The sequence below is a fragment of the Macaca mulatta genome, chromosome 4 (assembly GCF_049350105.2).
Source record: "Macaca mulatta isolate MMU2019108-1 chromosome 4, T2T-MMU8v2.0, whole genome shotgun sequence".
Classification (NCBI taxonomy): domain Eukaryota; kingdom Metazoa; phylum Chordata; class Mammalia; order Primates; family Cercopithecidae; genus Macaca; species Macaca mulatta.
This window is the reverse complement of record NC_133409.1, coordinates 115,804,750-115,830,973: the sequence shown is the minus strand read 5'-3', so window position 1 is coordinate 115,830,973 and position 26,224 is coordinate 115,804,750. Positions and strand designations below refer to the sequence as shown.

General features: G+C 35.1%; 1 protein-coding gene across 2 annotated transcripts in view; it reads right to left on the bottom strand.

The window, feature by feature from the left end:
* The window catches only part of LMBRD1 (LMBR1 domain containing 1), a 151,485-nt gene that overhangs the window by 47,697 nt on the left and 77,564 nt on the right, over positions 1 to 26,224 (bottom strand). For both annotated transcript variants that reach the window (XM_028846823.2, NM_001194516.2), the window contains 2 exon segments: positions 23,819 to 23,892; positions 4,665 to 4,790 (listed from right to left, as the gene is read on the bottom strand). In XM_028846823.2, coding sequence (XP_028702656.1) covers positions 4,665 to 4,790; positions 23,819 to 23,892 — 200 coding nt within the window.

Genomic DNA, 26,224 nt, shown 5'->3' with positions numbered 1-26,224 from the left:
TCTCTTTATACATCGGCATCACTATGACCTTCTGGAACCAATCATCCTCTTCCACGCCTTATCTTATTGCTTGTCAAACTTTATGCATAAGAATCACTTGGAAAGTTTGTTAAATACAGATTTCTAGGCCCTATCCCCAAAGAATATGATTTGGTAGGTCTTGGGTGGGGCCTAGAATTTGAATTTCTACCAAATTTCCAGGAGATACAGATGCTACTAGTCCAGAGACCACACATTACATACTACAGACTATATTTCATTCCTCTAAGTACATTGGGTATTACCACTGGATCCCAGACAATGAAAACTAAGAGGGATTTTCTGAGATCAGAGGAATAAAATGAACACTCCCTTCTGGAGGATAAATCCAGGTAATAATACTTCAAGTGTGTATGAGAAGGATTTTGCACTTTTTATCTTAACCATAACAATTTTCCCCAAAATTCCCATTACCGTATCAAAAGGATACTAAAAATGAAGTAATTTTGTCTCAATGCTGGTGTTCACTATTTTAGAAAAAAGAAAAAAAAATTAGTAAACTGATTTAAGGATCCACTTGAAACAAACCCAAGTTATCTGCCTACTTGGTGAATGCTTCAGTGGAATGAGGGATGAATTTCCATTCTGCATTGCCAATTGACTAAACGAATATAAGAATAATTTTTTTTTTTTTTTTTTGAGACGGAGTCTCGCTCTGTCACCCAGGCTGGAGTACAGTGGCCGGATCTTATAAGAATAATTTGATCAGAGAAACAAATACTAAGATGTAAACTCAGCAATGAACATCTATCTCATTTGAAAGAAAAAATGTAGTTATACAACAGGTTAAAATGTAGTTAAAGGGTATAACAAACCCCTGGTTAAGAAAAAAAAGTAAAACACGAAAGCTTCCCTTCACACTGTCTCACTGTCTACAATTACCATATTACCATTCCCCTTTCCTACGTTTTTTACTGTTAAGCTGCTAAATATCCTTCGGCAAATTTTCTGTTTAGACACACACGCACACACACACACACACAGAAAGTACACATATACAAAAGTATTTATGATTTCTTGTTATACATAATAGCTAACATTTCTTGAAAACCTTTTTTTAACTTTTAAGTTCAGAGGTACATGTGCAGGATGTGCAGGTTTGTTACACAGGTAAATGTGTGTCATGGGGATTTGTTGTACAGATTATTTCATCTCCCAGGTATTAAGTCTAGTAGCCATTAGTTATTTTTTCTGATCTTCTCCCTCCTTCCACCCTCTGCCCTCCAGTAGGCCCTAGTGTGCACCGTTCCCCTCTTTGTGTCCATGTGTTCTCGACATTTAGCTTCCACTTGTGAGGACATGTAGTACTAGATTTTCTGTTCATGTGTTAGTTTGCTAAGGATAATGGCCTCCAGCTCTCTCCATGTCCCTGCAAGGGACATGATCTCATTTTTTTTATGGCTGCATACTATTCCATGGTGTATATGTACCACATTTTCTTTATGCAGTCTATCATTGACGGGCATTTAGGTTGATTCCATGTCTTTGCTACTGTGAACAGTGCTGCAATGAACATTTGCGTGCATGCGTCTTTATCGCAGAATGCTTTATATTCCTCTGGGTATATACCCACTAATGGGATTGCTGGGGTTGGATGGTAGTCCTACTTTTAGTTCTTTGAGGAATCGCCATACTACTTTCCACAATGGTTGAACTAATCTGCACTTCTACCAACAGTGTATAAGGGTTCTCTTTTCTCAGCAATCTTACTGGCATCTGTTATTTTTTGACTTTTTAATAACAGCCATTCTGACTGGTGTGAGATTGTATCTCACTGTGGTTTTTATTTGCATTTCTCTAGTGATCAATGATGTTGAGCTTTTTTCGTATGATTATTTGGCCACATGTATGTCTTCTTTTGAGAAGTGTCTTGAGCACCTTTCTTGTGCATAAAACTGGTCTTCTCTTTTTGTATTTATTTTTGTACATCTTCTGAATAACTCTTTGAGGCAGATAATAGTATTACATTCATTTATTAAATGAGCAAAAAAGGCCTACAGATGTTATGTGCACAATCAGTAGAGCTAGATTTTGAACTGAGATAGTCGGATTTTACATGACATATTCTTCAAGCTATATACAGATTTATAAATATATCTCATTCCTTTTCACTACTGCACATTACAAGATGGTATCTAGATTTAACAAATAACTTCTTTTGAACATGTAGATTATTTCCTTTTTTAATTTTTGTTGAGGGTCATTAACAATGTGCCATAAACATCCTTATATACTTAGGTACAAACAATTCAGTAGGATAATTTCCTAGAGGTAAACTGTTAAACTTTAATTATTAAAAGGTGTGTATGTGTATGTACAGACACATGTCATGACATTCAATATTCTTTAGAAAGTTGTATATTTTATATACTCACAAACAGTCTAATCCCCAAATTCTGATAAAAATTTGACACAGATAAAAATTTAAAAGAGGTCCAAAGAATTTTAAAAAAATATATTGAGTTGTTCTTGACATTTATTATTTTACAGTTTGTGGCTATTGTGAATGGGATTATTTTCTATTACATCTTCCAACTAATTAATGCTTGTTATGTTTACATCTAGGCACCATGATAAACTCTTATTAGTTCTATTAGTTTGTCAGTTATTTTAGATTATCATGGTAGATGATATTTGCCAACAAAAAAAGTTATTTTCCTTTTCCCCCTCTCCTCTCCATGCTTACATGTAAATTCTAAATTATTTCTTATTTGACTCAGATTGCCAGAAATATGCTAAAAGTAACAAGGATAATAACATTACTCCTATATTTGATGTTAATGGGAATGTTTCTATTCTTTCACTATTAAGTATTGTACTTATTAGAGGCTTCCTTTCCATATTTTCTTATCTTTATTTTGAAAAGACTTTATTAAAATTTGTAACTACAAATTAACTTTTAGAAAATACTCTAACATCTACTAAGATGTTTATATTTCACATTTAATCTCAATATGTTAAACTACTTTAATGTATTTTCTGATGTATCATGCTTGCATTTCTGAGATAAGCCTAATCTGATGATTATGAAATATTCTCTTACTATAGCACAGGTTTTGAATTGCTATTTTTTTTTAAAGGGTCTTGCTCCATCATCCAGGCTGAAGTGCAATGGCACGATCATGAATCACTGCAGCCGCAACTTCCTGGACTCAAGTGATCGTCCCAACTCAGTCTCCCAAGTAGTTGGGACTATAGGCATGCCACGACACCTAGTTAAGTTTTTGTATTTTTTTGTAGAGATGGGGTTTTGCCCAGGCTGGTACCAAAATCCTAAGCTCAAGCAATCTGGTACTAAAGGTGTCAGCCAACAGTACATACCTGACCACTTACATTTTATTTATATTAAAATATTTGCTTCTACTTTCATAAGAAAGCCAGTATATGGTTCTTTTTTTGTGTGCTGTCATTGTCTGGTTTATTTATCAGAATCATACTAGCTTAGGAGAATAATTTAGAGGACCTGCCATTTTTCTCCCATGATCTTTGAATAAGATTTATCTGTTACTCGGCCGGGCGCGGTGGCTCAAGCCTGTAATCCCAGCGCTTTGGGAGGCCGAGACGGGTGGATCGCAAGGTCAGGAGATCGAGACCATCCTGGCTAACATGGTGAAACCCCATCTCTACTAAAAAATACAAAAAACTAGCCGGGTGAGGTGGCGGGCACCTGTAGTCCCAGCTACTCGGGAGGCTGAGGCAGGAGAATGGCGTGAACCTGGGAGGCGGAGCTTGTAGTGAGCTGAGATTGGGCCACCGCACTCCAGCCCGGGCGACAGAGCGAGACTCCGTCTCAAAAAAAAAAAAAAAAAAAAAAAAAAAAAGATTTATCTGTTACTTGAAGACGACAGAGGAAGAAAAACTTTTTACTGTATTTTTAAAAGCACATTTAATTGGCAAGGGGTTACATGTAACCTTTAGCTTATTCAACTAATAAATAAAACTTCAACATAAATATTATAGTAAAATATATTATATATTAAATGATGATACCTGAGAACTAGTAAGATCTTGATCATACATAAGAAAAACTTTTGTTTTTTAAGTGTTAGAACAATGACAGAAATTCTCAAATTGCTAGTGTCCTAGATTACACATAAGACCAGTTTTTAGAAATATAGACATGGTTCTGTAAGGATACTGTATTAGTCCATTCTCATGCTGCTATAAAGAACTACTCAAGACTGGGTACTTTATAAAGGAAAGAGGTTTGACTGACTCACAGTTCCGCAGGGCTGGGAGGCCTCAGGAAACTTACAATCATGGCAGAAGGGGAAGCAAACATTTCCTTCTTCACATGGCAGCAGGAAGGAGAAGTGCCAAAGGGGGAAAGGCTCCTTATAAGGTCATCAGATCTTGTGAGAACTCACTATCATGAGAACCGCATGAGGATAACCGCCCCCATGACTAAATTACCTCCACCGGGTCCCTCCCACAACACAGGGGATTATGGGAACTACAATTCAAGATAAGATTTAAGTGAGGACACAGCCAAACCATTGCAGCTATGCTGCAAAAAATTCAAACAATGTAAAAAGTTATGGGGTTGACAATGTCTAAGTCATATCAGAGTAGCTCTAAGACAAAGTAGTTTTATGCTTCCCAATTACACCAAAATACCAACTCACTTTTGATTTAATTGTTTGAATGTGTTGTTCTACTTCTTCAATGTCTTCAGTATTTTCTAAACGTTCATAAGCAGCGCTTCTAGTGCCTTTTATCAGATTTAAAGGTAACGCAGACATGCCATAGGCCTAAAAGAAAAAAAATTGAAATGTTTTAGAAATAATGTTTCAAACATATTATACACAATTTTAGGTTAAAAATGTCTTTTAAAGTCATAAAAGTCAGCAGTTGTGAAAGAGTACAGTCACTGAAAAATGTGGTATACGAGAGTGAACACTATATTGTCTCACAATTCTCCCATTTATTTCACATTACATTTAAACAGAGTCAAATTTATAATACAATTCCTCAAAGGTTAAGTTGCAAATTTACTGTAAATTTACTGTACAATTCTTTATATCAAAGTAATAATTACAACTTCAGACTAATCGAAGGTTAAAATAGTATAAATTAGTAAAAAAATTTAAAAAAATGATTTTCTATAAAAAAGAACAATTTTCTCCAAGTATATATAGTAAACCTTTGGTAAAGTAAGTATTTTAATATATACATGTCATTTGATTAGCATACCAATTATTTACATTATAAAGTTTACTTGAAAGTTCTAAATATTTATAACCAATCTTTTTGCTAAGTATTTTAAATATTTTCCAAGTAATTTTAACTTATTAATCAGTGTTAAGAATAAACATGTTATTATATGTACTACCCAATTCCATATTCCAGTACCAAATGACAGCTTTTTAATATAGCCATTAATAATACTTAATGGCATCTGCTATGTAACCATTATTCAGAATCATTACTGACCGTACTTTCTTAGCAGAAACACTAACAACTATAACCTCCTGGTTGTAGCAACAAACTCTGAAATGGATACTACATTATGTACTTAAATGTTTTTCATTTCCCTTTTGGCACACTTTACCCAGTGTCCCCTGTAGTTAGGTGGGCTATGACATTGAGTTCAGGACAATGAATACTGGCAGAAGTGATAAATGCCACTTTTTAAGCATGACCCCAAACATCAAAATATCCTGGGTGATCCTGAATGCTTTTACTCATGCTCTCTGCTACCTAGCTGTCAACTCCAAGAATGACTTAAGATACCTTCAATGTTAATTTTAATTAGTTTAATATTCTAACATTCTTCACTGAGTCTCCTTTATGCAATGATTAAACATTGCTTAAACCACAGTTCAAATAGCAAAGCATAAATTCTAACAAATCAGCTTTTTTTTAAAATTAAGGGAGAACAAAAAACATGAATAAAAAATACCCCGAAATCAACTAGTTCTATCATATAATATCTAGAGTATGTTGTATTTAGATACTTATCTAGCTGAAATTATTACCCAATATACAAATCTTTGTATTTCCAACACTTAAAAAACCTTGCACTTTAAATATTATTAAAACATAAGTGAGTATTCTCATTATTTCCCTTTAATCCTAAAATAGGAAGGAGTGGAAGAAGATTCTGTTACTATTAAATGAAAATGCAATTTGGATAGAGCACACTTTAAGTATTCCTTATCTTAAATGGCTGGGACTAGAAGTGTTTTGGATTTTAGAATTTTTTTGACTTTTAGTATATTTGCATTATTGAGCATCCATAATCTGAAAATCCAAAATCTGAAATGCTCCAAGGAGAGATGAAACAAGATGGTGGAATAGAAGCCTACACCATTCATCATCCTCACTGGAAAACCACATTTTAATATCTATACACAGAAAAGTACTGTCACAAGAAGCAAAAATCCGGTCAGCAATCACAGTACCTGGTTTTAACTTCATATCACTAAAAGAGGCATTGAGGAAGTCAGGAGAGACAGTCTTGAATCATCAGTGCCACCCCTCTGCCATCCCCCAGCAGCAGCCATGAGGCACCATGGAAAGACAATCTTTTCACTTTCGGGAGAGACAGCACAGTGACTGGGGGGACTCTACATTGAACGCAGTGCTGCCCTGTCACCGTTGACAATACAGCCGTGCTGGGCTCAGCTACTGCCCATGCATAGAAGGAACATTTGCACCAACCCTAGCTAGAGGGGAATCACTCACCCCAGTGGTTGGAACTGGAGTTTCTCAGCAAACTTTGCCACTGTGGGCAAAATGCTCTGTCGTCCTAGGTAAACTCAAAAGACAGTCTAGGAAACAAAGACTACAATTCCTAGGCAACTCCTAGTGCTAGGCTGGGCTTAGAGTGGACTAGGGTGGCATGTGACCCAGGAAGACACCAGCTAAGGGAGTGCTTGCACCATCCCTCTCCCAACCCCATGTGGTGTAGCTCACCTCAACAAAAGTGACTCTTTCCTTTGGCCTAAGGAAAGGAGAGGGAACAGTAAAGAGAACTTTGTTTTGCATCCTGGATACCAGCATGGCCACAGCAGGATACTGTGCCAGAGTCATCAGGCCCCCATTCCAGGGCCTAGCTCACAGATGACATTTCTAGACACACCTTGGGCCAAAAGGGAATCTGCTGCCTTAAAGGGCAGGCAGGATTGATTACCTGCTGACTAAAGAGCCCCTGGTCCCTGAATAACCAGGAATGTTATCTACCAAGTACACTGTGGGCCTTGGGCTCTGGGACATGCTGGATTCAGGGGTGACCCAGTACATTCCCAGCTATGGTGGCTATGGTAAAAGACTCTTTCTGTCTGAGAAAAGTAAGGGGGACTTTGTCTTGCACCTCAGCCACAGTAAGGTAGAGCAACAAGCAGACTCTTGGGGTCCCCAAGTCAAGGTCTAGGTTCTTAGAGGACAGCACTTTTGTACATGCCCTGTCCAGAAGGGAGCCCACTGCCTGCAGGCTGAGTCTCAGGCCTGGCAGCATTCACCACAAGCTGTCAGAAGAGCCCTGGGGCTTTAAGTGAACATTGGCGGTGGCCTGGTGGACCCCCATGGAACAGAGTCTCCACAGAGACTCCTCTGCCTGTGGAAAGGGGAGGGAAGAGCAAGTAGGACTTTGTATTGTGGTGGTGTGTGTGTCAGCTTAGCCATAGATTAGCAGGTAAACTGCTAAGGTTTTTACTCCAATTCCTGGCTCCCAGACAACATCTCAGTAGAAACCTTACAGGTCAGGAGAGAACAGCATAACATATTTAAAGTGCTGAAGATAGAAAAATTTTACCCTAGAATAGTATATCCAGTGAAAATATCCTTCAAGTATGAAGGATAAAGATCTTCCCAGAGAAACAAAAGCTAAGAGACTTCATTAACACCAGACCTGCCCTACAAGAAATGGCTAAAGGGAGTTCTTCAATCTGAAACAAAAGGATGTTAAGAGCAAGAAGAAATCATGTGAAGGTACAAAATTCACTGGAATAGTAAGCACACAGAAAAACAAAGAATAGTATAACACTACAATGGTGGTGTGTAAACCAGTCTTGTCTTAAGTAGAAAACTAAATGATGAACCAATCAAAAAAAAAAAAAAACAACCTTTTCAAGACACAGGCAGTACAATGAGACGTAAAGAGAAACAACAAAAAGTTTAAAAGCAGGAGGATAAAGTTAAAGTGTAGCGCTTCTATTCGTTTTCTTTTGTATGTTTGTTTGTATATGTACTCAGTGATAAGTTGTCATCAGTTTAAAATAATGGGTTATAAAATAGCATATACAAGCCTTGTGGTAACCTCAAATTAAAAAACATACAACGAATACTTAAAAACATAAAGGCAAGACATTAAAGCATACCATCAGACAAAACCACCTTCACTAAAAGGAAGATAAGAAAGAAAGAAAGAAGACAGGATTGTAAAATAACCAGAATATAAATAACAAAATGGCAGAAGTCCTTACTTATCAGTAACAACACTGAATGTAAATGGACTAAACTCTCCAATCAAAAGACACAGACTGATTGAATGGATAAGAAATCCAAGACCCATTGATCTGTTGCCTACAAGAAATACATTTCACCTATAAAGACACACACAGACCAGAATGGAAAAAGATATTCCATGCCAATGGAAACAAAAAAAGAACAAAAGTAACTATGTTTATATTGGGGAAAACAGATTTCCAGACAAAAACTGTATGAAAAGACAAAGAAGGTCATTATATAGTGATAAGGGGGTCAATTCAACAAGAGAATATAACAATTATAAATGCACCCAACACTGGAGCACCCAGATATATAAAGCAAATATTATTAGAGTTAGAGAGAGAGACCCCAATACATTAACAATGGAGACTTCAACACCCCAATTTCAGTACTGGACAGTTCTCTCAGACAGAAAATCAGCAAAGAAACATCAGACTTAACCTGCACTACAAAACAAATAGACCTAATAGATATTTAAAGAACATTTCATCCAGTGTCTGTGGAACACATATTCTTTTCCTCAGCACATGGATCATTCTCAAGGATAAACCATATGTTAGGTTATAAAACAAGTCTTAACATATTCACAAAAATTGAAATAATATCAAGCATCTTCTCTGACCACAACGGAACAAAGCTACAAACCAGTAACAAAAGGAATTTACAAAACTATACAAACACATGGAAATTAAACAATATGCTCCTAAATGACCAGTGGGTTGATGAAGAAATTAAAAAAGAAATTGAAAGAGTTCTTGACACAAATGATAACAGAAACACAACATACCAAAAACCTACAGGATATAGCAAAAGTAGCAATAAGAGGGAAAATTACAGCTCTAAAAGCCTAAATCAAAAAAGAAGAAAAACTTCAAACAAATACTGTAATGATGCATTTTAAAGAAATGAAAAATAAAGAAAAAAACCACATCCAAAATTAGGAGAAGGAAAGAAATAGGATCAGAGCAGAAATAAATGAATTTTGAATAAAACAATAAAAAAGATAGATGAGGCTGGGCACGGCAGCTCACACCTGTAATCCCAGCACTTTGGGAGGCCAAGGCGGGTGGATCATGAGGTCAGGAGATCGAGACCATCCTGGCTAACATGGTGAAACCCTATCTCTACTAAAAATACAAAAAATTAGCCGGGCATGGTGGCGGGCGCCTGTAGTCCCACCTACTTGGAAGGCTGAGGCAGGAGAATGGCGTGAACCCGGGAGGCAGAGGTTGCAGTGAGCCGAGACCACGCCACTGCACTCCAGCCTGGGTGACAGAGCGAGACTCCGTCTCAAAAAAAAAAAAAAAAAAAAGATAGATTAAACAAAAAGTTGGTTTTTCAAAAAGAAAAAATTGACAAATCTTTAGCCAGATTAAGAAAAAAAGAGAAAGGAGACCCAAATAAATAAAATAAAAGATGAAAATGGAAACATTGTAACTGATACCACAGAAATTCAAAGGATCATTAGTGGCTACTATGAACAACTACTTACATGCCAATAAATTGGAAAATATGAAAGAAATGGATAAATTCCTAGAGACATACAACCTACCAAACTTGAACCACGAAGAAATCCAAATCCTGAACACACCAGTAATAAGTAACGAGTAACAAGATCAAAGTTGTAATAAAAAGCCTCCCAGTAAAGGAAAGACCAGGACCTACTGCTGATCCACAGCCGAATTCTATCAAACATTTAATGAAGAACTAATACCAGTCCTATTCAAACAGCCCCAAAATATGAAGGAGGAGGGAATAGTTCTAGTTTCATTCTACAAGACTCTGATACCAAAACCAAAGACACCTGAGGGGAAAAAAAACAAAAAAAATCTACAGGCAAATCTCTCTCATGAATATTCATACAAAAACCCTTATCATATATTAGCAAACCAAATTCAACATTAGAAAGATCATTCGTTATGACCAAGTGGGATTTAATCCATGGGATGGAAGGGATGGTTCAACAAATACAAATCAATCATTGTAATACATCATATCAACAGAATGAAGGATGAAAACCACATGATCATTTCAACGGATGCTGAAAAAGCATTTGATAATGTTCAACATCCTTTCATGATAAAAACCCTCAAAAAACTGAGTATATATGTCAGGCCCACAGATAGTATCATACTGAATGGTGAAAAACTGAAAGCCTTTCTTCTTAGTTCTGGAGCAAGACAAGGATGCTCACTTTCAACACTGTTATTCAACATGAAAGTCCTCGCTGGAGCAATCAGACATGACAAAGAAAAAAAGGGCAATATAAACTGGAAAGGAAAAAGTCAAACTATCTTTGTTTGTAATGATATAATTTTATATTTGGAAAAACTTAAAGACTCCACCAAAAAATTATTATAACTGACAAGCAAAGTCAGTAAAGCTGCAGGATACGAAAATTAACATACAAAAATCAGTAGCATTTCTTATGCCAATAGTGAACAATCTGAAAAATAAATTTAAAAAAGTAAGCCCCATTTACAATAGCCCCAAATAAAATTAAATAACTGGAATTAACTTAACCAAAAAAGTGAAAGATCACTGCAATGAAAACTATAAAATACTGATGAGTGAAGAAGACATCAAAAAATGAAAAAATATTCCATGTTCATGGATTGGAAGAATCAATATTGTTAAAATGTCCATACTACTCAAAGCAATCTACAGATTCAATGCAATCCCTATCGAAATGGCAATGACAATCTTCACACACACCAAAAAACAAAACAAAACAAAACACCTAAAGTGTATATGGAATCCCAAAGACCCAGAATACCAAAGCTATCCTGAGCAAAAAGAACAAAACTGGAGGAATCGTATTACCTGACTTTAAATTCTATTACAGAGCTATAGTAACTAAAACAGCATGGTACTGGCATAAAAACAGACACACAGACCAATGGAACAGAATAGAGAACCCAGAAATCAATCTACACACCTATGGTAAACTCATTCTTGACAAAGGTGCCAAAAACATGCATTGAGGAAAAGACCGTTTCTTCAATCAACAGTGCCAGGGAAACTGGATATCCATATGTAAAAGAATGAATCTAGACCCCTATCTTTTGCCACATACAAAAATCAAATCAAAATGAATTAAAGACCTAAGATCAAAGACCTCATACTATGAAACAACTTCAAGAAAACATTGGAGAAACTCTCCAGGACACTGGTCTGGACAAAGCTTCTTGAGTATACCCTAGAAGCACAGGCAACCAAGCAGAAAATGACAAATGGGATTACATCAAGCTAAAAAGCTTCTGCACAGTAAAGGGAACAATCAACACAATTAGGAGACATGGTATAGAATGGGAGAAAATATTTGCAAACTACCAAATGACAAGTGATTAATAACCAAAATATATAAGGAACTCAAACAACTCTATAGAAAAAAAGCCTAATAATCCTATTAAAAAGTGGGCAAAAGATTTGTATAAACATGTCTTAAAATAGACATACAAATGGCAAACAGACATATGAAAAGGTGCTCAACATCACTGACCATCAGAGAAATGCAAATCAAAACTGAGATTATCATCTCACCCTGGTTAAAAGAGCTTTTATCTAAAAGTTAGACAACAACAAATGCTGGTGAGGATGTGCAGAAAAGGGAACCCTTGTACACTGTTGGTGGGAGTGTAAATTAACACAACCACTATGGAGAATTGTTTGGAGGTTCCTCAAAAAACTAAAAATAGAGCTACTATATGATCTAGCAATCCCACTATTTGGCACATACTCAAAAGAAAGGAGATCTATATATCAAAGAGATATCTGCACTCCCACGTTTGTTGCAGCAGTGTTCACAACAGCCAAGATTTGGAAACAACCTAAGTGTCCATCAACAGATGAATGGATAAAGAAAATGTGGTACATATATACAATGGAGTACTATTCAGCCATAAAAAAGAGTAAGATTCTGTCATTTACAACAACATGGATAGAGCTGGAGGTCATTATGCTAAGTGAAATAACCTAGGCACAGAAAGACAAACATCATACGTTCTGACTTATTTATAGGATCTAAAAATCAACAATTAAATTCGTGGACACAGAGAATTGAAGGATGGTTACCAGAGGCTGGGAAGGGTAGTGGGGCAGTGGCAGGCAGGTAAGGATGGTTACTAGGTACCAAAAAAAAAGAAAAAAAGAATGAGTAAGACTTAGTATTTGAAAGCACAACAGAGGAACTATAGTCAATAATTTCACTGTACATTTTTAAATAACTGGCAGGGCACGGTGGCTCACACCCGTAATCCCAACACTTTGGGAGGCCGAGGCGGGTGGATCACTTGAGGTTAGGAGTTTGAGAACAGCCTGGTCAACATGGTGAAATCCCATCTCTAATAAAAAATGCAAAAAATTAGCTGGGCATGGGGGTGGGCACTTGTTGTCCCGGCTACTCAGGAGGCTAAGGCAGGAGAGGGAATTGCTTGAACCCAGGTAGTGGAGGCTGCAGTGAGTTGATATCACACCACTGCACTCCAGCCTGGTAACAGAGTGAGACTCTGTCTCAAAATTAAATGATTAAATTAAATAACTAAAAGAATATAATTGGACTGTTTGTAACACAAAGTATAAATGCTTGAGGGAATAGATACCGAATTTGCCATGATGTGATTATTATGCATTGCATGCCTACATCAAAATATGTACTCCATTGATACACCTACTACGTACCCACGAAAATTAAAAATAATTTTAAAAACAGTTCCAAGGAACATTTCTTTGGAGTTCAAAGTTTCAAATTTTGAAAGCTTTCAGATTTTGGATTTTCAGATTAGGGTAGAGTAATTTCCTCTAATTACCTCAATTCTTATCAAATGTACACTTCCAAAATATATACTTTGGTAAAATATAAAAGGAAAAATATATAATTGGGTTTAAAATGTATATAGTAAGGTTGAAAAGTTACCTACTGACCTACTGGGTACAACATTCACAATTTAGGTGATGGCCACACTAAAAGCCTAGACTTCACCACAATGCAATATATGCATGTCAGAAATCTGCACTTGTACCCTCTAAATATATTTTTAAAAATTAAAAGAATCTCATTTATATTTTTTATATTAAATTACACATCCTCAAAACATTGAAAAATATGAAGAATAAAGCCTATGGGAACCAAAGTACCTGACAGTTCCTTTAGCATTTCCTTATAGGATTTTCCTGTCCTTATTATTATTTTAACCTATTTGATTTGGTTATTCTAGTACTTCCATATTCTTTAAACATTATTGATAAAAAGTAAGAATAATTTAAGACTCTGATTAATATATAGCATTATATGATTATTTATCAATTCTCATTACTTATTGTATTAGTCCGTTCTCACAATGCTATAAAGAACTACCTGAGACAGGATAATTTACAAAGAAAAGAGGTTTAATTGGCTCACGATTCCAACAACTGTACAGGAAGCATGGTTAGAGAAGCCTCAGGAAACTTACAATCATCGCAGAAGGCAAAGGGGAAGCCAGCAAGTTATATGTTGCTGGAGCAGGAAGAACAGAGTGAAGTGGGAGATGCTACAGATTTTTAAACACCCAGATCTGGTGAGAACTCTATCATGAGACAGTACTACGAGGATGGTGCTGAGCCATTAGACACTACCCCCATGATCCAATCACTTCCTACCAGGCCACACCTCCAACACTTGGGATCACAATTCAACATGAAATTTGGGTAGGGACAGACAGTCAAACCGTATCATTCATATTATTTTAATAATCCAATAGAATGTTGCTTTTTACAACAAAATGCCATGGCAATATTTTGCTAAACCCAGTTTATATGCAGGTATGTTTCCCTGTCCTCTCAACCATCTCCAGTCTAGGCCTATTTGACCTCAATGCTTGTTATTCTGTGTTGGATGGATTAGGTTCCCTGAATGTACTAAATGCAGTGCTCAATACTGTTTCCCAAGGAATCTTTTGGTTTAGTCACTATTAACAACATGGCCTTATTTACAGTCTACTGTCAAACACAAGGCCTTCTGAATTATCCTAAACTGGTCTGCTGGTTTCACCTTCTACAAATCCATCTTCTACATTGTTTCTAAAGTGATCTCACTCTAATACCCAAATCAGTATATGTCATTCCTCTAATTAATATCCTTTAAGATTCTATAGGACTAATAAATGTATTTTTCAAAGCATTCTGGTATGAGTTCCTAGGAATCTGTAAAGGTGCCACTAGGGCCACTACAGAAGATAAGGCAGCTAGCCATGCAGGAATCTGCTGCTACTTTAACCAGAGCAATTCTACTTGTTCCTAACCTCTATATGTATATGAACATATAAAATTGTTTTAAAAAGTTGTTTTGCTATTTTTTTATGAAAGGTACAATTACTAGTTAGTATTGGGAATAGACTCTAATTAATGTAATTTTGCATATAAAGCACTTCATGACCTGATGCTTACCAACTTGTTAACTTTATCTCATGCTTCTGAATTGTTCATTGTTCTTAAAACACTACAATTTTTATGCTACTTTAGGCTGTGTCCAACAGACACATTTTATTCCATGTAGTGCCATCATCTAGAACACCCACCTTCTCATCTTATTTCATTAACAACTGTTAATGCCCTTCAGGTCTCGGCTTAATTACAATATGTCTGAGAAACCTTCCATGACTTGTAAATGTCCCTTGCTTATAACTCAATTATAACGCATAGGTATTTTAACATTATTCATCTGCACATTTGTTTTATCACTAGATCTGCCAAACTTGGCTGAACAGATTTCTAGGCCAGACTAGTAACAACTACAGTAGACTATTTGGTATATAATGACTAGGTCCCAATTCTTTTTCCTCCTACCTTTGTTTCAAAAACAAAAATTTATTAAATTAATAAAATAATTTCTCCAAGAAGATAATAATTAACCAATAAGTTTTTAGGAAGAGAAAGCTCTTAATTCACACAAAGTTATTTCCTTAAATGGAATTGATATACTTACTAGAAGAGCTGAACTGAATTTCTAAACAGCTTAATATAAAATATTTTGTAAAATAAAAAAGTTTCTGGTAACAACTTGTGGTAACATAAGACCAGAACAAACACTATTTTTAAATGTTTAATTGTCCAAAGACAACAAGTAGAAGAAAGGTGTCATCGTTTGGTCACCAAGCTTTTAGCTTGTTTTTGGATTGCATTTTCAATAATTATCAGGAATTTAACTATAATATTTAGATTATGATAAGCTTGACATAGACCTTATATAAAATATTATAACTTTTAAGGTCTTTAAACAACAATCTTTTGAACTTCACTTCAGACTTTTTTTTTAATGTACAAAAAGGCTGTACTTTTCAGAAACACAAAACTTTTATTACTTACTACTGCCCTCTAGTGAATTTCCAGAAAAAAAAAATCAGAAAACTAAAGAGATTGTATAGTTTAAACTGTTTCTATTAACAGGTTGGCCATAATTGTCACCAAATTTGTTTACTTTGACTTCCAAGAATAAATCACCAACTCTATTTGAAAACTAAAATGTTTTAAAATAATATATACAAACTACATTCCTAATACCTTCTTTCACAGCTCAGTTTAGAATGGCACTTTTCTTTACATATCTCTCTTCTTTATCTGGAATGATGGTTTCCAACTCTGCAGGCCTTAGATTACAGTAAATGGTCAATGCTGAATACTACCTGTAGACTTAATAAATGTCTTCCACATATTTGTGAAATCTATTATTCAAAGATGTACATGCTATTATGATTAATGAAACAATACAGGTACTCAAGACTTTCCTTTCAAGTTTTCACTGAGTCTAAGATGTATATATTTTCTTACATTTAATATCAGTGAAATTTGGATGCATCTAAAAATTGAATGCATCATATTATTGAAGGCCAGGCAGAAGCCATGACATAGTTGTTGTTACATGCACATTCACAAATTTGGTCACAGCAAGTTACATTACAGTCACTTCAGTTGAATTACAAGCATTCTGGGTACAATTATTGAGTTTAACTGGCACTTATGTCTGAAAAGATAATATGATTTGACATTAAAACAAAAAGTTAATGTGTAAGTAAGGAGAAAGAATGAAGAAACATCAATAGTAAAGAAAAAATATTCATTAGAACAATGAGCATAATTCTGTATTTTCTTACAAAGCAACAGTCAAGTGCTTCATAAGCTTAGGAAAGGGAGATATCCAAAACAGAAGTTATTTTGCATTTTTCTGCTTAGGTATATGCAAAAGGACTCCCTTCTTCTATATGGCAAAACAAGAAACAACAACAAAACATCTTAAATTTACAGGATAGGTGTGTTGGTGGTTTCAAAGAAAATCCCAGAGATAAGACTAGAACACACAAAAAAAGCTGCACATCAATTCTCTTGATAGCACAAAAGACAATACACTTTTTTAGCTTCTGTGTATGAGTGAAAACATGTGAAACTTGTTTTTCTGAGCCCAGCTTATTTCACCTAACATAGTGACTAAAACTAACGACTAAGAGAGGAGAGGCCGGTAAGGGTAGGGAGTACGGAGGGGAGATGAAGAGAGGCTTGATTCGTGGGTACAGTTAAATAGACAAAATAAGACCTAGTGTTCGATAGATCAGTAGGGTGACTACAGCCAACAATAATGTATTGTATATTTCCAAATAGCCAGAAGAAAATAATTCAGATATTCCCAGCATAAAGAAAAGATAAATGTTTAAGGTGATGGATATTCCAATTACCCTGATCTGATCATCATACATTATATGAAAGTCTCAGACTATCACATGTACTTGGAAAATGTGTATACCTATTATGTATCAATAAAAATAAAAGACAATACAGTTGGTTCCCATGTCACAATGGTTCAACTTAGGATTTTCATACTTTGTGATGGTGTAAGACCATTCTTTTTTACTTTCAGTACAGTAGTCAATAATTTACATAAGAAAACATTTGATATTTTATTGTAAAACAGGCTCGGTGTTAGATAATTTTGTGCAACTGTAGGCTAATGTAAGTGTTCTGAGCATGTTTAAGATAGGCTAAACCAAGATATTGTGTTCAGATAGGCTAAACTAAGCTATGATGTTCATTAGTTTAGGTGTATTAAGTGCATTTTTAAACTTACAATATTTTCAACTTATGATGGATTTAACAGAATGTAACCCCACTGTAAGTCAAAAAGCATCTGTGTCATATAGTAAAACATGAACATCAATAACCAATTCAAAAAGTGATTTAGAATTCTCACACTCCAAATATAAAGTTTTAGGAATGCCTTTCATTTCATATTTTCCTTGTTATGGATGCAGATAAATCGAAGAAATCTCACTCACTAAATATAAAACAAAGATTATAAATGATTAAGAAAAAATTGTCAGATTTTTCCTTATAGTGATACATAAAGTAATGGTGCACCTTACAATCGGTAGCATACCGAGCATACAGTGAAATGTGCTATCACATAGGCTGAGAAATTTGACTTTTAAAGGGAATTTCTTTCTCAAAATATTATTGAGAACCACTGTTGTGGTTCATAAGGTGTTGTAACATGAACTGAATGTTTGTTTTCCCCTAAAATTTGTATGTTGAAATCTAATCCCCAGTGTGATATCTGTAGGTGGAGTTTTCCAGAGTTAATTGAGTCATGAGAGTGGATCCCTTATAAATAAGATTAATGCCCTTATAAGAAGGGTCACAATAGAGCTTGCTTCCTTTCTCTCCCTGCTCTTTATCATATGAGCGTAGAATGAGAAGACAGCCAACTGCAAATCAAGGAAGAGGGACCTCACCAGACACCAGACACCTTGATGTTGTACTTCCCAGTCTCTAGAATCGTGAGAAATAAAAGTTTGTTGTTTGAGTCACCCAGTCTATGGTACATCTGTTGTACTGACCTGAACTAAGACATGGAGGCAAACCAACATTTGATGGGTATAAGAAGAAAGTATTAAATGTTTTATTTCTATATTTGAATCTTTATCACTTTAATTTTCTTTAACCTATCAGTTTATATTTTACATTAAATGTACATAAGTTAGCATAATAATATGTAAATATGCATTTATAATCATAAATATCCTGGTGGACATATTTAAAGTTTTACGGATAAAGGTATATAGTGAACAATTTAGCAGTCACTGCTTCTATAGGCACTTCACTGGTCTATATGATACATTTTGCTGAAGACATCATTATTCACCATCTCCCCACTTGGTGGCACCAAAAAATTAGAATATCTACATATATATCCATGCCTACAAGTTTTACTTTTTTAAATTTAGTAAGTATCAATTCCCTTTCAATGTAAGCTTAAAATAACAGGCAAATATGCTGTTTGACCTTCTTCTCCTAAAGCTCACTGCCTAATTATTTGGCATTCATTAATACAGGGTACAGTAGTCAGAATCAGTAAAATTTAAATAATCAACTAGTTTCAAAAATAAACAATAATACATAACTAAGAAATTCACACTTGACTTACACATAAAATAAAAGAACTTCTCTAGCCTCAATACAAAACAAAATTCAGTTACAAATTCTGTAAGAAACACGATTTTTACATTTCATATATGTAGGGTCAAAGTACTCAAGTATTAATTTCCCACTCTGGGTACTTAATAATTAAGATTAAACGTCTTCTACTCCTCATGAATATTTTCTATACCCTCTTTTAAGCTGTCACAAGAAATGCCCAGTTCTCAAGCTTTTCCAAGGTAAGTTAGGAGAAAACTTTGTATCCCAACTACAAGCAAGTATGATAATTATACTATTTAACCATCTATCTACAATAAAACCACATATCTATAAATTGTTGGTTTTCACTGAATTTTTACTAAAATTCCAGTAGGCATTATTGGCTCATTTTTACAGATGGGGAAGCTTGGGATCAGGTAATAGATTTTCAACAAACTCACACCCACGAATGGAGCTCAGCTATACACACCATGATGCCCCTCTTGAACAGAGCATCATCTACCTTCCTCTTCCCCTCCCTCTATATATCATAGGTATTAAAATTGGTCAAATCATGGCTTGGTAGCAAAGCCTGAGCTTTGAGTACTTGTAGTGCTATTCAAAAGATATTATCTCTCTATCCACACTTCCCCAACCCCAACTAACCACCATTCAATTACCAAGGCCTTTTGACTTACCTTTGAATAAGGAACACTCTCACTGATCATAATACAACTGCTTTTTGCATTTGGTTTATTTTCAGTGAGAGAGGAAAGAGGTGGGAACTATAGTTTGAACCATATGAAACTGTGAATATTCAACTGTTTAAGCTAATAGTGACTATTTATTAAGTGGCCAGTAGATTCCAAGACTTGGTGGATTATTTAATTAAATCCTCACTACTTTATTACTTAAATATTATACCACTATAAAGATGAAGAAATTTAGATGGGAAAGTAGGTCAGGAGACCCATGGATCCACATTTCAGCCTCTCCACACCAATTATTTTAATTTTATTGTTTATGCTGCTTAAAGAAAACAAATAACTGCTGGGAAGCTGGATCTTAGCAGGCTGTTACACTGGAATCTCTCCCTTGGCCTTAGGCCTTAAGTGGCCCCTCTCTACCTATTTAGCAAACTCTTTTATGTGTTCCTGGTTCCCACCCTCAATCCCATCATTATAAGGTCCTCTGGTTGTTTTATCAATATCTTTCAGCCCAGCCCTCTATACAGTAAAGTATCACATAATGTCATCAATGGATTCTTGGAAACTGTGACTTTAAGTGAAATGATGTATAACCAACCAATTTTGTGTGTGTGTGTGTCAGACGGAGTCTCACTCTTGTCGCCCAGGCTGGAGTGAAATGGCGCAATCTCGGCTCACTGTAACCTCTGCCTTCCAAGTTCAAGCGATTCTCCTGCCTCAGTCTCCTGAGTAGCTGGGATTACAGGAGCCCACCACTAAGCCCAGCTAATTTTTGTATTTTTAGTAGAGATGGGGTTTCACCATGTTAGCCAGGCTGGTCTCAAACTCCTGACCTCAGGTGACCCGCCCAACTCGGCCTCCCAAAGTGCTGGAATTACAGGCATGAGTCACTGCGCCTGGCAACAAAACCAATTTTACTACAGACTAATTGATGTAAACAAGAGCTAACTTCCTATGGCATATTTCTGGTCACAAGAACATCATCAAACTTCTAAATAAAGATTCTAAATAAACTTCTAAATAAATAAAGTATCTAATATTAAATACTGAAATAAATGTAAGCTCTACATACATTTAGGAAAGATCAATAAAAACAAAATACTCAACTTGGTGAATCAGTGAGTGACGATGGTTGTGGTCATAGTGGGTTAAATTAAGGAATAAATGTTTGCAAAGTGAAAATTATAAAGAGCACCTCCTACCACCACACAGTTCAAAAACAAAAACAAACAACAATGTTGGGCTAGCTGAACGTTTCTGTATTACAATTATTGTTATGCACTTGTATGTAGTATACTTTTTGAATTTTTATTATACAATAATTTGCATTCATTTATTCATTCATTTTTCAACCCACTTATTCTTAGTTCAGGGTCATGGGTGGCTGGAGCCTATCCCACCAGTTCAGGTTGCAAGGCAGGAACCAACACTGGACAGGATGCCATTCCAACTGCAGGGTACACTCACACATACCTACACTAACTCCTACTGGTACAATTTCAGACATACCAATTCATCTAATGTGCACATCTTGGGAATGTGGGAGGAAACCAGAGTACCCAGAGAAAACCCACGCGGACATGGAAACAACGTGCAAACTCCACACGGTGGCCCTAGCCAGAAACTCATCTTTTTTCACATCAACATTGTAAGAAAACATGAAAAAAAAATGTTATTGAGGACCTGCTGTATTCTAGAAAAGTGAAGCTCTTTTAAGGATAGCTTAACTAATTCAGTATGAATATTATGTTGGTTCAATTGATTTAAATAATTTTCAAAGTTTCCAGTTAAATATAAAATAGTTTAAAATATTTCTTTCCAATAATATCATTCCTACAAAGAAGCTCTCTTTGAAATAGTTTTAATAACAACTTACTTTCTCCACTCCCACTTGCTACCCTCATAGCTTATTTAATTCAGAGCCACCAGAGTAGTACTGTTAAAATGTTTGTCAGAGCCCATGAACTTTTCCATTTAAAAACTTACAGTGGTTTCTATTCTCAATCAGCATAAAATTCAAAACCCTAACTGCGGACTATAAAGCTCACATGACATGGCCTCTTGTTACCTCTCAATGAAACTTTTACTACTCCCCTTGTCAACTGAATTCCAGCCACAATAGCTTTGCCTCCTTGCTAGTATCTGAATGTAGCATGTACATGCCCACCTCAGGATCCTCACCCTTACTCTTCTGTCATGACTTACTTTCACTTCATTCAGGTCTCTGTTCAGATGTTAGAAACTATTCCTGATCTTAACAGTAGTCTCAGCCTCTACTACTGTCTATCTCCTTATGCTGCCTTATTTTTCCTCATAGTATCTACCAACTGACCACTGGGAGACATGTCTCTGTGCATCTTTCATTTCTGCATATTTTGCAAGCCAGGAGCTAACTGACCGCCCCCCCACCCGACCCACCACTTTTTTTTTTTCTGTACTATCTTTTCAAAGATCTTTGTATAGCAAATAGTCTTGGCAGATACACAAAATATCTTTCCCTGCAGCAAAGGACAGGCATGCTTACCATCCATTATAAAAGATTCAGCTTCCCTAAGCTCAGGGTTCCTCTTCTGCAATGCACTCAATTATGTGCAGGTCTCATCTAGTTCTCTCCCCATTGCCCTAGGGGAACTGGGACTCGGGAAACCAATACAAAAAAACGCTGATCCTATGGCTACTGCTATTGCTATGAGTAGAAGTCTTACATCTTCAGTTGCCATTCATAAAACTGGCAGGTTACAAGTAGGGTAAATATCTTGGCCCTTCATAGTTCTTGACATTGACATTACATATTGAATTTCTCTCTATTTTTTTTCTCCTGACTAATGTTTGATTGCTATATCCTCATTTCTCTATAGGTTTCAAAGCACTTTTACAAATAGTATCATCTGACCTTCAAAAATCCCTGTGGAACATTTTCTATTTCGATTTAATAGGGAAGACACTGATCCAGAAAGGTTAAAGGACAAACCCAAGATTAGCGTAACAGATCAGTCACAGAATAATAGCAATTAGAATCCAGGTCTAATTCCTAATTTGTTATTAACTTGTGACTACTTCTTAAAAGATAACTACTATACTGTACATTCTGTGAGACAGAAGAATATCACCCACTGATATTACACAGCAAATTCCTTACGTGGTATCACATAAAAACACAAAAATGTCAATGAATAATAAAACTGAGTACCCAAATAAGCACCTGTAAGACACTGAAATGTACGTCTTTTGGGGTTCTTTTATTATACATTACGGCACGTGAATGATCATGCGACAAAACTAGATTCCGTTCTTACAGTAACAGCCATTTCCTTTATGTCTACAGGAAGACATCTTAAGAAAATGCCCAAAAAAGTTTCCTTTGTAACCAGAATTTTCATCTTTGCAAGAATTAAGAGTGCTTCCACATAAACTTCATTAACCTGAAAGGTTCCAGATAATATTAATGCTGTTTATACAACTCTCAAGATAGGTAATAAAGAAGCATTTATTACTAGCTTTTTATCTATAATGTGAGCAAAAGACTCAAAGAGAAGTCTGTATACAACTTGGTCAGTCATTTATAATTCACACCTTACCACTTCCAGGAAGACTGAAGGGAAAAAAAGTCGAGAGTATAAGAATAGATTTCATATACAAGAGAAGTGTCAAGTTATATAAAATATCTGATTTTAAAAGCCCTATATTCCCAAGTAGAGTAAATCTGCAAAATCAGTAATAGATATGGTCTATGGTTCAGAGTTCTAATATGCTTATAAATCTATTAATATGCTTATAAATCTATATGCTTATAGATGCATATAGATTTATAAGCATGCTTATAAATCTATTAATATGCTTATATTATACATGCTTATATTATAAATGTATTAATATGCTTATAAATCTATAGGCATATAGATTTATAAGCATATCAGATATTATAAATCTAATATATGGATTTATAAGCATAGATTATAACAGTATATAATCACCTTCAAGGTTCGTAAGTTATAAAACTTGATTATTACATTGCACAAATACAGCTAAAATGATGATGACTAAGTAGTTAAAATTTTACCCTTAAGTAAAGAAAACTGAAGAAAAATTGAAAAAGAATCAAAATATTATAAAGGAAAACAATAAAGTTTAATAAATTACTAAGGTAAAAAAATTGCTTTATAAGGCAATTTTAACTCAATTATCCCCATTTCACTTACTGTGTAAGTTATAGCTGCCAACATTCCGATCAAGGTCAGAGAACTGATAGAAAATGACAACGCAGCTAAACCATCTGTGAAGAAAGAAAAACTGTTAAAAATGTACATATACACTACTCAAATACTTATATTTGGCAAATCAACATAGAAAGCTGAGCGGCTTACATATTTTGAAAAAATAAAAACCACTATGTATTACCGTATTCTTGAAGTGCTAACTCCAAGTGGAGAAAAGAGTTTCTAAAGGACTTTTTAAAAATTGATTTGTAAAAAATCTTTCAGACTAGCTGAGATTTTCTTTCCTTCACCTCTTAAAATTAAGAGGAAAATTACTGGCTAATTATTGGGCCCAAAAAGAGATCAGTAAAATACCAGATGTTCAAAAGGTGATTAAAAAGATCACATGGCCTTTCTTAATGGCAGACCCTGAGAAATAACATTTCATAGGAAAGCTACTGACCTTGACTCTTTCTCCCTTCTCCCCTCACTCAGTCTTGAGACTTTCAGTTTCTTTGTTCTTAATTTTCAAATCAGTTCTTAATAGACAGTCAAAAACTAAAATCTTAATTAAAGAGTTTATTTCACTTTTTAACTTGAAAGGAGAAGCTTGCCCACTTGGCAGAAAAATAAAAGCAAACACACCTAGAAAATAGATTCAAAAATACACACACACACACACACACACACACACAAAATACTATGCTAACTAGTTGGATTTAGGAAATTATCTAAAGGAAGGTCAAAGAGTGAGGGGCAGGAATGATACTTTCACATAAATATATCAAATTATGTAATAAAACACTATGCAAATTTGAATATTCTTAGGTAGGAGCAATACTTTTTCCAGTTTTAAAACAGGTCCTATTAGGCCTGTATTGATCGAGTTTAAATGCAAGTCCTGTGGAACCAAATACAAGGTTTCGATTAATTTAATGTATTAACACTAATCTTTTATGAGTACTAATAAAATTATAATGATCTATCATCTTAAAACTCATGTCTCAGTTTTGTATAACACATAGAGCATATTATTAACAAATTCACAATCATGCAAGGCAAATTTTTAAGCCTTAATTTTTTAAAACTACTTTTTATCAAATCAAAGACATTTTGATGCTGTTACTTTATTGATCATATCAGAAGTATCAACAGAACGTGTTCATACAACTAGGAGGGTCTGAAATCTGGCTGATAATAATTTTAAGGTACTATCACTTGTAAAATATATCTCCCAAACAGAGATGTAAAAATCTGAAAAATTATGTGCCTTAGAAATGATAAAATAGACATGTTGACATATTTGGCCAATCAAAATGTTAATATTACTAATAGTCCAAATCATCTGAACCAAATAACTCAAAATTGATCATTATTAATTATTCCCATTTGGATAAAAGATGAATAAAAACATGTGCTGAAGATACTTGAAGATGCATTCTCTTTACATGTTAGGGGGTCTTTGATCTGGGCATATACATCTTTATGATATAATAAATCCTATTGTAAACAAGTTGTAGTATAGTCACAAAATGCATTACTCTGCTGCAATAAAAAGGAACTACTAATACAAATGAATTTTAAAACATTATTTCATGAAAAATGCCAGGCATACACAAAAAAGAATCATTAATAAATGGAATCAGAATTCCACTTACAATATTCAAAAAAAGCAAAACTAATATAACTAATATACAGTGGCAGAAATTATAACAATGGTGCCTCTCCTGGGAGATGATATTAACTGAATGGCATACTGCAAAAAAATTGCTGGAGTGATGGATGTGTTCTATACCTTAACTGCAATCGGTTACAGTGACTGTATACACGTATCATGAGATCTATGCATTTTACTACATATAAAGCATTTTCTTAAAAAAGGTTATATAGGCCAGGTGCAGTGACTCATGTCTGTAATGCCAGAACTTTGGGAGGCCAAGGTGGGCGGATTACAAGGTCAGGAGTTCGAGACAAGCCTGGCCAATATGGTGAAACCCCATCTCTACTAAAAATACAAAAATTAGCTGAGCATGGTGGCGGCTACTCAGGAGGTTGAGGCAGAAGAACCACTTGAAACAGGGAGGCAGAGGTTGTAGTGAGCCAAGATCACGTCACTGTACTCTAGCCTGGGTGACAGAGCAAGACTCCATCTCAATCAATCAATCAATCAATCAATAAAAAGGTTTATACCCTTGATGCCTGAAAAATGCAATGCAAGGAGCAGGATGAGAGACAAAAGGACTAAAATTTAAGAATAGTTGGGTAACTGTTTTGGATTTACATAGCTGATCTAGAGTGATAAGTAACATGTATACTAGAATATGGTATTTAACATTGGAGACAAAAAAAAAAAATAAAGACTAAAGAGAATGGAATTACAAAAAAACAGAATAATGCTACCTATCTAAT